This window comes from Penicillium longicatenatum, assembly GCF_028827895.1.
Source record: "Penicillium longicatenatum strain IBT 33135 chromosome Unknown contig_7_segment0_segment0, whole genome shotgun sequence".
Lineage (NCBI taxonomy): Eukaryota > Fungi > Ascomycota > Eurotiomycetes > Eurotiales > Aspergillaceae > Penicillium > Penicillium longicatenatum.
The window spans coordinates 1,686,073-1,698,782 of record NW_026643124.1 but is presented as its reverse complement, the minus strand read 5'-3'; the positions used below and the strand labels follow the sequence as shown (position 1 = coordinate 1,698,782).

At 49.9% G+C, this 12,710-nt stretch overlaps 3 protein-coding genes across 3 annotated transcripts; all 3 read left to right on the top strand.

The window, feature by feature from the left end:
* Positions 1-5,547: 5,547 nt before the first annotated feature.
* On the top strand, positions 5,548-6,360 carry N7484_010903 (C2H2-type zinc finger protein; the record flags this gene model as incomplete). Its single annotated transcript, XM_057121290.1, has 1 exon — positions 5,548-6,360. The coding sequence occupies one exon, from the start codon at positions 5,548-5,550 to the stop codon at positions 6,358-6,360; it is 813 nt and encodes a 270-aa protein (XP_056967044.1).
* Positions 6,361-7,792: 1,432 nt separating this feature from the next.
* N7484_010902 (uncharacterized protein) lies at positions 7,793-9,726 on the top strand (the record flags this gene model as incomplete). The annotated part of the gene is made up of 2 exons (XM_057121289.1): positions 7,793-8,111; positions 8,192-9,726. The coding sequence occupies 2 exons, from the start codon at positions 7,793-7,795 to the stop codon at positions 9,724-9,726; spliced, it is 1,854 nt and encodes a 617-aa protein (XP_056967043.1).
* Positions 9,727-10,485: 759 nt separating this feature from the next.
* On the top strand, positions 10,486-11,968 carry N7484_010901 (adenosylhomocysteinase; the record flags this gene model as incomplete). The annotated part of the gene is made up of 3 exons (XM_057121288.1): positions 10,486-10,524; positions 10,607-10,739; positions 10,794-11,968. The coding sequence occupies 3 exons, from the start codon at positions 10,486-10,488 to the stop codon at positions 11,966-11,968; spliced, it is 1,347 nt and encodes a 448-aa protein (XP_056967042.1).
* Positions 11,969-12,710: the final 742 nt, after the last annotated feature.

The following is a 12,710-nucleotide window of genomic DNA, read 5'->3' as shown; positions in this document are numbered from 1 at the left end:
CATTTACATAGCTCTCGACCTGCATTGGAAAACGCAGTACGTTGCTCCTCTATCCACTGAGGGTAATACTAAGCCACACCCTACCCATCCGCCCCATCGGACAAACAAAGTGGCAGTGGCCCTGCCGGACATTACCGTACTCATCTCTAAAAGCTTCGTAGAACGCTTAGCACCTACACACCTGGGCACTCCACTGACAAATCGGTCCGGAACCAGATCGAGCTCAGTGTCTACGAATACGGGCCTCGTCACCTCTTCTACCACGGACACGTTTGGTAAATTTTCTTCCCCGCCCCTACTCCACTTTGAGCTGCTCGGCCGGACCCTGTGTGCGCCGATCGAATGGGAGTGCTGCTTGTGGATTGGTCTTGTTACTACTCAGTGGTTGGTGGGGTTGCTGTAGGCCTTGATTCTGATCAAGGGGTATCCCGGGCTGTAGGGTGCTTATAGGCTTGTGTTCGGGGGCCGTAACGGAGTTTCCGTTGGGGTGTATCTAGGGTTTGAGGGGTATGTGAATCTGATGTGACAAGAAATTCTTTGGGGGAACCGTTTATCTGTGCTGATCAGATTTTCATGAATCATGGGGGGGTCTTTTTCCAGTGAAACAAGTTCGTGTGCCGAAATTGGTTTTAATATATGTGATCCACTTGGTATGAGAGGTGTGTGTGGCTTTACCTCTTATCTGCCCCCTCTCCTGCAGATACCTCAGAAAATAATTCCGTAGGCGCCTTTTGAACGGAGTAAATTGACTGAGTCTATGCTCCAGAGTTTCATTTTTATGCAGGTATAGAATCTATTCAAATTTTCATTTTATTTTTTCACCTGTGAGCTGAAGGCTGCATGGGATTTCCGAGTACCTGTAGCACCTTCTTTGTACCCCGTTTTCCGGTGGATGGGGCTTGTGGATCACTGTTCCAAGCGAGAACCAGGGCAATGATTTTCGTTGCTAAGTAAGCCGGCATTTGTCGCCGAGTCTTTAATCTGATATCTGTCCGTAGATTGAGGGGAGGCAAACTTCGTGTTCCTTCGTGTTCCTTCGTGTTCGATACGCGATGGCTGCGACAAAGCTGATGTGTAGCAAGGTTGAAAATAGGCAATGCCGATAACTCTATCAGGCGGGACGGCAGAATGGGGAGAAGATACGCATCAGCTTTCACGTTAAGGTTGGAATACGTAATTTATTTCGTATTATTATCCTTTCTGGGAACGTGTTCATCATCGCTAGTCATGAGTAACAACATAGCGTGATTCTTGTTACTAACTTCGGGATTCAGAACCGGTCTACGGGTCCCTTCGCAAGATATAGGAGGTAGCTACGTAGCTATGTAGACTACGTAGTCGAATTAGTGAGAAGCATTGACCAAAACACCAGAAATAGATCTGGTATTGTTTGTTTGGAGCCAGAATCCAGATACGGTGACATGCGCCACAGCGATCGGGACCGAGCGTTCGAATGGTTATGTAGGCAGCTGCATAAGTCGGGAACATTCGTGATCGCCTGGCAGAAACAAACGCCGGGAGAACGGGTGCCGGATCATCGATGGAGTCGGCCGTAAAGTACCGAGCGAATAAACGCCAATGGTTTGGTGACAGGGACAGTTCTGGAAGCCAGGCAGCAAGGTTGAAGAAGATGAAAACGGGGCTGTGGCTGTGTGAATCAAGTTATCGTGGAGGCCTGGAGGTGAGAAGCTTAGCGACAAGAAAACTGGAAAATTGGTACAGGTATGGGGCTTTCTGTTTTTACCACGTGTTTTTGTTTCTCCAGTCCCCGATCACTTGTTTCCAAGGGTTGAAAAGCGGATGTCAAATTCTTTTGCCAATTTTTTAATTTTGATTAGACTTCTGTCGTCCCAGTGGTTTCTGATCGATCGAACCAATCGATTAGATCTTCTTTCCCTACAAAATACACAGCATAATACTTCGATGTCATTTCCAGGTGAAATACTCTGTCAAATCAAAGTCTTACTAAGTTGGGGTCCAAAAGATTATCGCGCAAGCTTCTTTGGACAACCTGATTTAAATGGACCAGGACGCGCTTGGCATTAATTTTACAAGCCACCAAGATCCTGCGCATGGCGTATAAGATAGTGCAGCAGAGGCCGCGTGGGCAGGCTTGAGTAGGTGCAGCAGTCGTAAATTAGCAACTCCATAGCACTAGTAGAGATGGGGGATGGAGTTCAGAAGCTGGGTCCCAATTGACGTCACACTAGACTTGATATGGTAAAAGGGAGGGGACTGGCCACGAGTCCCTGCATTCAGGGTTAAAAATGGCGTATAAATACCAAGACTAGGTGTAAATTAAATAAAAAAGGGTCCGCTTGAGAAAGGAAGAAAAAAAAATTAAAATCAAGGGAACCGCACTAGTAAAGTCCCTGACAAGTCAAAAACATGTGGCGTAATTTTTCAAGGCTGGGCGACGTACGAATCATGGTCGTGATGCGAGCACTAGTTTGACTAGTCAGGATAATCACGGAAGCATAATCGCTGGATCGGGGCTAGTTCAGCCCAGTGGGGGACAGATATACGTAGACCGCATACGTATGCTCCGTCAAGCGTTGTCGCCGAACAAATCATTGCTCGGCTTGATACACCCAACGGTTCAAGTCCGGGATCTAAATGATTTTTGGTTTTCTTTTTTCTTCTGGCTGGTCTGTGACCTCTACCCTCTCTCTTTTCTTTTCTCCGTCAGCACGAACCAACCATTCTGTGTCCAGGGTCAAGATCGGAACATGCAGAAGCTTGGCTGATCGGCAGTCTATCTGTGGCTTGCTTATGCCATTGAGGGGCTGGGGGTCGTAATCAGTCTGCATATTCAAGGTGGAACGATACTTGCTTTGAAAATGTGCACGGGCACTTCTTATTCGAAGACCCATTATAACGAGTCTGTAATTATGACCGTATGGCACTATCAGAATGAAAACCAGGCGTTAACAAGTAGTTAAACTCATACGTTGCTGACTTACGTACGCTGGGCGGAGAGTCCCCGCGCAGAGGTTCACGGGGCGGGGCGGTAGACGCGTACGAGTACGAGGGTTGCACGGGCTAGGAGTGGCCCCTTGACCCGTAGCTGTTTTTCAAGTTTCGTTTTTTTGTTTTTTTCAAGGGTACGCAACTAGGGGACGTAGGAGATCCCGGGCTTGTTTCTAGCCTTATCTGCTTACGTGGTCGCAGGTGCTCGTGGTGATTTGTTTCCTTAATTCGAATGGAGTTGAGACTGAGCTCTCGGTTTGTCTCCCTTGCGAAGACTCGGTACAAAATGCCATTTGCAGAAAAATATCATGTCGATTGGGGACCGGGCACGACGTTATTCTTCAGAACCTTTAAAGATATGCAATTAGACTTCATAAAGCTCGGAATCGATAGCCCTGTAGATCGAGTGGGTTATTCTTTAGATCAGAATTGTTTTTCCCGTATGAGAATCTTCCAGGCCCTGCAGGACCACTAGAACGGAAGGAGAATTTATCGGGACGATAGGGCTTCGCAAGCACCCAGTCGTTCCAGAGCGAATCCCCACCGCCTAAACCTCGGGGCCGGAGGTGAGTTCCGAATGAGGATAGGTGACGAGCGCAACATCATCACTTACGTATGTCCCCGGACTCCAGCGGCTCGCCCCCAAGCTCAGCACCATACAGAAAAAAATTCAATAGGTTGTTTATGAGGAAAAGGGGTCCTCGTGATACGGTGTATAGGTATCATCAACAATCTGTGCCGTCTTTACCACTGTTCCCGAGAGGCAAAAAAAGTATGGCTAAAGAAAAGCCCGACCGAACTGGGTGATCCAGGGAATCAAGTCCCTGTGCCGATTATCGTTCCCAGGGTCCATGGAACAAAGGGGAAAAAACTTTCTGGGCCGTCTTAATATTTTACCACTTTTTTTTTTTTTTTTTTCCCTTTTTTTCCCGTAGTTCACCCGATATGAACATTTTTGTTTTAGAGTACCACTTCGCTTGGCCCAACCGAAGCCCTAGTCGAAATGGGAATCCAGGTGGAGTCGTTGCCGGTGGACAAGCTCCGATATGTTAGAACGAATAGCATCAATCTGCAAACTACAGGAAGTTTGAGAGGAAAGCAAACCCAAAAGATCCAAAATAATAAATGACAATAAAAAACCAAAAGCATAATAAAAGCCATAATTTAAATTATCATTGGCGTGGGCCAAAGTAGATCTAAGCTGACGAGTCCGTCCCCGCCAGGGTCAAGATGGGGCGGGCCGGAAGAAACGGAGCCCAGAAACGGGTCTGCACAGAAACCGCCATAGTTCCAGGTGTGGATTAGGGGTCCTGTCGGCACTGAGAATCTTTTTAATCTTTTTTTCATTTTAACTTAGTCTCCATTTTCTATTTAATTTCTCAAATACACACGTATGCTGTTTTCCCTTGTATTGCCCAAGTGGAATCGCTCCACTCTTATGTCCGCTTGGTATCAACGTATGAAAATACATGGAGCTTCTGGGGGAGCCTCGCCGAACAGACCCTGGAAGCTTGGCTTTGCCTGGCGCCATATTTAGTATGTTTAGTACCTGAAATGGGACATGGCTTCGTAAAATTGTCTTTTTTCTTCTTTTTTCCGACTCTACTTCTACTGTATTCTTCATCCTTTTCGATCTTTCCTTTGGTTTTGATTCCCCTTAACCATTCTTTCCTTCTTGGGTCATCTTGAATAATCTCGATTATCTATCACGAATCTTGTCTCCCCCTCCTTACCACTCAATCTTCCGTCATATGAAACCAAGGGCCAACTCTATTTCTTGCAACACCGTGATATCAAAGGGACCATTTTTTGATTTTTGATTTCGTCTGAGGGGCCTACGATTTCTCTGGAAGACTGGCTAGTGCTCAATTCAAAAGCTTTGACAGCCTAGCAGTTTCGTGTATTTGATTTCCCCAGCCAATATCCCCAGGCCGGTTTGCAACTGCCGTTGAACGTTGTGTTTCCCCCCCGACGAATTTTGGAACAGCGGAAAATAAACAAAGAGGAGAAAAAGGAATCAGATCCTGGAAAGGAAATTTGGTGAAAGCTTGCGTCAGAGGTTATTCGCGTCACGGGAAATCGACATTCGTTTAACTCTTATCTTCAACGACATTCGCCAGCCCGAGCTCTACCCTGGTCACTTGAAGGTGGGGATCGACCCTGTCATTATTTTGGGGATCGCCTCGATTGCGCTCTCTGATCTTTGCCACGTCTGTGAAGGAAAAGAAACGGAGGACAGCTTCGAGTCTTTCTGGGGTTTTTTTGTCAGGTCAGGCCAAAGGTGCCTATTCAAGGGCCTAATGTTGTCGGCGTGTTATACGACACAGAGGACAAACATCTTCCGAGAACCACTGGTATGTTGAACGTCCTTAGGATGCAACGGGAGGCACAGAGCCCCTCTCATCCCCCTCCTATCGTCTTTCCACCCTCTCTCATTGCATCTGTAATCTGTCAGATCAACTCAAAATACCTAGACTCGGCCGAGCGAGCAAAGTGAAGGCGAAAATACTAATATAGATTCCAACTTTCTAGTATAATTTTCCAGCCCCGGTGACCGTGCATCGGGTCACTGAGGAAATGTCTCTCAGCAGCAGGACAAACATTGTATCGATTCTCAACAATGACGACAACCCGTCGTTTGCTGTCCGATCAAACCCCAGAGTCGGGTCCTTGAACTCTTCGCAGTCGGAGCCACACCAGTATCAGCGCCTTCCGCCTGTCAGCGACACGTTTTCGCGCCCGCTCGCTTCGTCTGAGTCCCCCACAGTCTCCCCGCGAGGATATCGGCATCCATTAGACCCTGTCAACGAGGTCGTGCAACCCGTCTCGCCAGGCTCCTCCGATGGCTCCGCCTACGACTATCTACTAAGCCAACCGTCATCAGCCGGTTACCACCCGTACGTTCGGCAGGACCTGCGACGAGACCCATACCGCTATCCTTCTCGCGGGCCTGCTCCGCCGCGAACACCCCCAGAGATCCATTCCGCTGCACCATCAGAGAACAAATCCTCCCAGGGGGCTGGTATCCGGGGGACAGGGCGAAAAAACAAGTATCCGTGTCCATATGCTTCGAGCCATGGCTGCTCGGCCACTTTCACAACCTCAGGCCATGCCGCTCGTCACGGCAAGAAGCACACGGGTGAGAAGAGTGTGCATTGTCCCATTTGCAACAAGGCATTCACTCGCAAAGATAACATGAAGCAACACATTCGGACCCACCGCACACACTCCGACGATATGCGCTCGACTACCTCCGAGCCGGACGGCGAGACGCGATGGGCTATGTCAAGACCTGATTCTGGATATGCTACTGCCACCCACCATCGCACGATCAGCCAGAATACCGATGCCTCTATGCCGCCGCCCAGCAGTGCACCACGCCTCCCATAATGACCTATGCAGAGTATCATCCAGTCTTACTCCCCGGCTGGCTGTTTTCCTTCCTTCGCCATTCTCTGCATACGGCTTCTACTTTTATCTCCTGACGAAACCACTCCTCACACTGCTGTGCAGTGTGCAACATTCTCCCTTATCCTGTCTCATCCTGTCTCTGTAGCGCATTTTCTGCCCCGGAGTTTATTTTGTTATAATTCTCGAACATGCATAGCCAATGGGCTTCTGTCATCCTCGCACCACCCGGCTATTGGCTCCTATTTGGGAGCGCACTGACGACGGGAATTGGTCAAAGAGGGACAGACTTCCTAAAAGGGGTTATTTGCGTATTTGGCTTTGTTTGATTTTTGCCTTCCTGTTGTATATCCCATGTACCATTGCATCTGCTTCTATATTATGTTATGAAGGACCTGAATGGTTGGAATAAACCAACCCGTTAGAGGGACCAGGGTGATGTACTTCAGTATAGTACTTCACAAGGATCACCATGAATGAAATGACGTGTATGACCAGTTCTGGCTGCACTGAGCAACACATAGCTTCTTCTTGATAAATCCGCGACAATCGCAAGTAAATTCCACGAATCCATTGCCTGGGCAAAGTGCGGGATTAGCCGAATTGTGTTCCGTGGAACGATTGTTGACGGGAATTACTTATACTTCAACGCAACTCCCAAGGTTGGTAAACATCCAGTGCGTGGGGTTCTTTCTAACCTTATTCCAGGATCCGGTGTCAAAATAGCGGTCAACTTCTAACTCTTCGATCCCTGACGTTGGCTATTGGATTTGTTCCAGAAGGGACGAACTAGCCCAGCGGCAAGACTTAGCCACTTCCGGGGGAGCAAACCCTGCAGCATGACGTCGGGCAGCTCGACCATCTGCCTTGTCTTGGCCATGACAGGTCGATGGTTGATCCACGGCATCATCCGATCGGTCGCTTATTCGGTGGTAATATCTTCCCTGCGACCCTTTTCCTTGAAGCTACGGCTGGAATCTGCACGGTGGGACGACGTCATATCGGTGACACGAATTGTGTGATATTAATATATAGAGAGAGAACTCACTTAATTCCACAAAGTTACTTTACCCCCCTTGTCCTTTCCAAAAATTCACTTTCGATCTTGGTACACAAGTACATCATGGGTAAAAGTCTTATCTAACCTGGAATAACATCACAGCCTACAGTCTCTCAGCCACAAATTCAAGTCCCCAGCCTCATTGATCCCTGCTCCTCCCAACGACGTCACGCCACCTGCCCCGCCACGAGTTTTCTGTGACTTTCGGCTTATTGCGATCTTCTCTCGACAACAACTTTTTCCCCCTGTGTCCTTGTAAACAGTGACAGGTTTCAAATCTACGACAAATTTTCGTTTTCATTTGAATAGACCCAAACGCCCCCTTTTCCTCTGAAAGAGGCCCCACACGGAACCATGGCATACTATGAGGACCGACGGTACCCTGCCCCGCGCGACCGTGCCCGCCCCGTGAGCTACGCTGCAGACTATTATGACAGCCCTCGCTATGAAAGACACGATCGACAAGTTTACCCTGACGAGTCGGTCGAGGAAATCCAGCGCGATTATCCTCCCGGTGAGGGCTATGTCTATGAGCGTGGCTACGACTCGCGGCGATCGAGGCGCCCGGTTTATGAAAATGTGCGCCGTGCTTCATCCGTTAGTGGCCATGATCCGTATTACGATGGGTATTATCGCTCGCGAGCGCGACCCTCTCGTCAATATGACGATCGTCGTAAGTGCTATACCGTCTTACCTGATTTGGAAAAGATGTTCGGTATTTTCTTGGGCGCATTAATCTGACTGTCCACGCAGGACCGCGCCGCTCCAGATACTCTTCTCTATCGCCCAGTCCATCGCCACCTCGCCATAGACGCCGCAAGTCATTCAGTGAGCAAGCAATGAGCGCTATTGGTCTGGGCTCTGCTGCATCCCGTGACCGTGACCGTGGCCGTGACCGTGATGGTCGTGGCCGCGCATCATCTCGTTATCGCGGCTACTCTTCAGACTCTCGGTCGCGCAGCCGCAGTCGTGACCGCGATCGTAAACGCCGTGAACGCAGTGAAGGCCGCATCTCTCAAGCTGCTCGTGCCGCTCTCACAGCCGGTGCCGTCGAAGCCTTCCGGTCTCGTAAGGACCCTGGTGAATGGACCGGCGAAAAGGGCAAGCGCGTGTTGACTGCTGCAGTCACAGCCGCTGGAACTGATGGCCTCGTTGATCGCGATCCCAAAAAGCACAGCAAGCGTCACATGGTCGAGTCGACTCTGGCTGGTCTTGCCGCTACCCATTTCATGAATGGAGGCCGATCCCAGTCTCGGGGCCGCAATTCCCGTGACCGAAAGTCCAGTGGTGGCCTCAAAGACTTGGCAGCCTCTGGAGCGATAGCAGCAGCCGGCAAAGAAATCTATGATCGTTTCTCTCGCTCCCGATCTCGTCCTCGCGAGCGAGGTAGATCTTCAGATAGCGATGATGACCGGCGCGGCTCAAAGAAGCGCAGCAAGAGTGTCTCAGAATACATCAGCAAGGGCATGGCGGCCTTGGGTCTGGGCGAAGAAGGAAGCAAACGTTCAGATGATGGACGTGAGCGAGGCGAGCGGCGTCGACACCGCGATTCGCGTCGCGATCGTTCCAACTCATATTCCGATTCCGACGCAGATAGCGACTATTACCGCAGCAGCAGGGATCCGAGACGGGGCAGAGGCTCGAGAGATGTAGGTCGATACCGTTCCGTGGATGGAAGAAATTCCCAACCCCCTTACCCCTATAACAACAGGCGATCGGTACCCACTAGCGCGCCGCGCGGAGAGACCGCAGGCGAAGGCGCACTCACTAGAGCGGGCAACCATAGCCATTCCAGTTCGGAGAGTGATTCTGACTTAGGCGACAGTGATGATGAGAAGAAGAAGCACAAGAAGATGCGGCGAGATATGATGCTGACCGGTGGCCTGGCCACTGTGGCGACTGTTCATGCGGCACATAGTCTTTATGGGAGTGTTCAGAAGCGAAAGAAGCGTCTACAAGAACTTGAGGAGGGAAAGATTACACCCGAGGAGGCGCGCAAACTCAGGATGAAGGCCAATACCTTGGACGCGGTTAGCGTGGGCTTAGCGGCACTGGGTATCAAGGGGGCATATGCGGAGTGGGAGGAGGTTAACGAGAAGCGCAAGGAACACAAGCATTTTCAAGAAGAATGTGAGGAGCGGGCAAAGAAGAGACTCATAAAACGCTCGCGCAGTCAGACTACCCCGAAGCGCCATCGGTGGCCCGATGAAATCGAGTACCCGCCTTCGAGAAATGGGTCTCTTGCCCATAACAATGCTTCAAGTGAGCTTGCACAGCTTTCCTACTAGTGCCTGTATGATGGTTTTTCACCCTCATCTGTGTGTTCCGGGCGGCAAACGAATTTATGATTGATGATGCGACGAGTTTTTGGTTTGAAATGCCGCAATGTTCTTTAATTTTAAGTCAATTTTATGAAACATGGTCATTCTCTGTATACCGTTGAATTTTGACCATGTGTTTTCCCACGGAGTTTCTACTCGCCGAGTCAGAAGATCTTTAGGGCAAGCGGGGCATTCCGTAACTCTATGTTGCTCCTTGACGGCCCCCAAGGCCACGAGGCTGCAATGCTTTGAGACCTCAGATCGCGAGAGATTAATCCATTTAAAACAGTTTGTCCGCACAGACGAGAGCTGAAAATAAACCGAAGATTTCCGAGCTCCGAAGTTATTCTCCAAGGTCCCTTATTGCATCTGACAGCTCAGTTCTATTCGGCAGGTTGAGTGTCCGTCGGATGCCGATATGCATGACTAAGATTGACCCCACCATTAACTTAGCTTAAGTGGGCTGACCGACTAAGTACCAGTACCTGAGTTCACACACAAATCGGTATGGGTGAGAATGTACTGAAACAAACTCATGGGTCCCCGAAGTTTTCCCCCTCCTCTTGGATCTGCGTTCCCCTCCCTTTTCTTCTCTTCTCTTCCCTCTTTTCTTCTTCTATCCCTCATCCTTCTCCCTTTTTCTTGGTTAGTTCTCATCCTCAGTGAATTCTCTCTTTCAATTGTTGCTAATTCTTTCCACTTCAGTTTCATTTCCACACATACAAAATGGCTGCCCCCGCCCACAACTTCAAGGTCGCTGACATCGTATGTGTTCCCTTCTCTGTTCTCAATGGAGGTCAATGTTGATCATTCCGTCTGGCATGATAACTAACTTGCTATCATCTAGTCCCTGGCTGCCTTCGGTCGCCGGGAGATCGAGCTCTCCGAGGTTGAGATGCCCGGTCTGATGGCCATCCGTGAGAAGTACGGTGCTGACCAGCCCCTGGCTGGTGCCCGTATTGCTGGTTGTCTCCACATGAGTATGTTTTCTTACCAAAAATTAACAAGATGAATTGTACTGATTTTCTCTCCAGCCATCCAGACTGCCGTCCTCATCGAGACCCTCACCCACCTCGGTGCTGAGGTCACCTGGACTTCCTGCAACATCTTCTCCACCCAGGACCACGCCGCTGCCGCCATTGCTGCCGCTGGTGTTCCCGTCTTCGCCTGGAAGGGTGAGACCGAGGAGGAGTACGAGTGGTGTCTCGAGCAGCAGCTCAAGGCCTTCAAGGATGGCAAGAAGCTCAACCTGATCCTGGATGACGGTGGTGACCTCACCTCCCTCGTCCACAAGAAGTTCCCCGAGATGCTCGAGGGCTGCTTCGGTGTCTCTGAGGAGACCACCACTGGTGTTCACCACCTGTACCGCATGCTGAAGGAGGGCACTCTCAAGGTCCCCGCCATCAACGTCAACGACTGTGTCACCAAGTCCAAGTTCGACAACCTTTACGGCTGCCGTGAGTCTCTCATCGACGGTATCAAGCGTGCCACCGATGTCATGATCGCTGGTAAGATTGGTGTCGTCGCCGGTTACGGTGATGTCGGTAAGGGTTGCGCCCAGGCCCTGCACTCCATGGGTGCTCGCGTTCTCGTTACTGAGATCGACCCCATCAACGCCCTCCAGGCCGCTGTCCAGGGTTTCGAGGTCGTCACTATGGACGAGGCTGCCGCCATCGGTCAGATCTTCGTTACCACCACTGGTTGCCGTGACATCCTGGTTGGCCGCCACTTCGAGGCTATGCGCAACGACGCCATCGTTTGCAACATTGGTCACTTCGACATTGAGATTGACGTTGCCTGGTTGAAGGCCAACGCTCAGTCCGTCCAGAACATCAAGCCCCAGGTCGACCGTTACCTCCTCAACGGCAAGCACATCATCCTCCTCGCTGAGGGTCGTCTTGTCAACCTCGGCTGTGCCACTGGCCACTCTTCCTTCGTCATGTCCTGCTCTTTCTCGAACCAGGTTCTTGCTCAGATCGCTCTGTTCAAGGCTGAGGATGCCGTCTTCGGCAACAAGTACATCGAGTTCGGCAGCGCTGGCCGCAAGCCCGTTGGTGTCTACGTCCTGCCCAAGCAGCTCGATGAGCAGGTCGCTCGCTGCCACTTGGCTCACGTCAACGTCAAGCTGACTGAGCTCACCCCCGTCCAGGCTGAGTACCTTGGCCTCGAGGTCGCTGGTCCCTTCAAGGCCGACATCTACCGCTACTAAGCGCAACGCAACCACACTTCTCTTAAAATTTTAAGAAAAGGCTATTCCAATTGCGTCCGATATTCCATTTTCTTGAGATATAGATTTTCAACATGATTCGACGATGTTACGATTGGCATTCGGGATTCTTTATCAACTTAGAATCCCATTAGTGGTTGTCCTTCAACGGCATAAAAAGTGGTTTTCCACAAACCTGGGCTGTATGCTTTTTATTTTACTGGCGTGGGTTTGACCGGGATGGTCTTGCATTCAACACTGCGTACCGGATGGGTTTTTTTCTTGATACCTGAAATTGTGCTGCTTGAGCTGATGTAGCTGGCGCACCTCATATTAAATGAAACATAATAATGCTGAGTGCAAAACTCTTCCTCAAGTTTTCCATGTTTGTAATTGTAGTTCGCCATCGTATCAAGTAGATCGACCATTGTTGTTGGCGAGGTGTTATGTCTTACCTTCTGTACTATTCCGTAAGAGCCTCGTCCTGCATGCTTGAAAGAATTTTATTCATCAACTCATCTTGTCAGTTGCGCCGAATATGATCGGGGAGATATCTTTCATACATCAGCAAGGCAGAGCAATGGTATGATGTTGGAAGTCTGATTATGGCCGCGAAATTACCAGGGATGTTGTGCTTTGGCTTAGTGCAAGCACCATCTATAAATTCAATATTGTTGGGTGTATCCAAAGTGACTTGCTCTTGTCACTAGATTGTCGACTTCTATGGATCTAATTCTGCGGATTG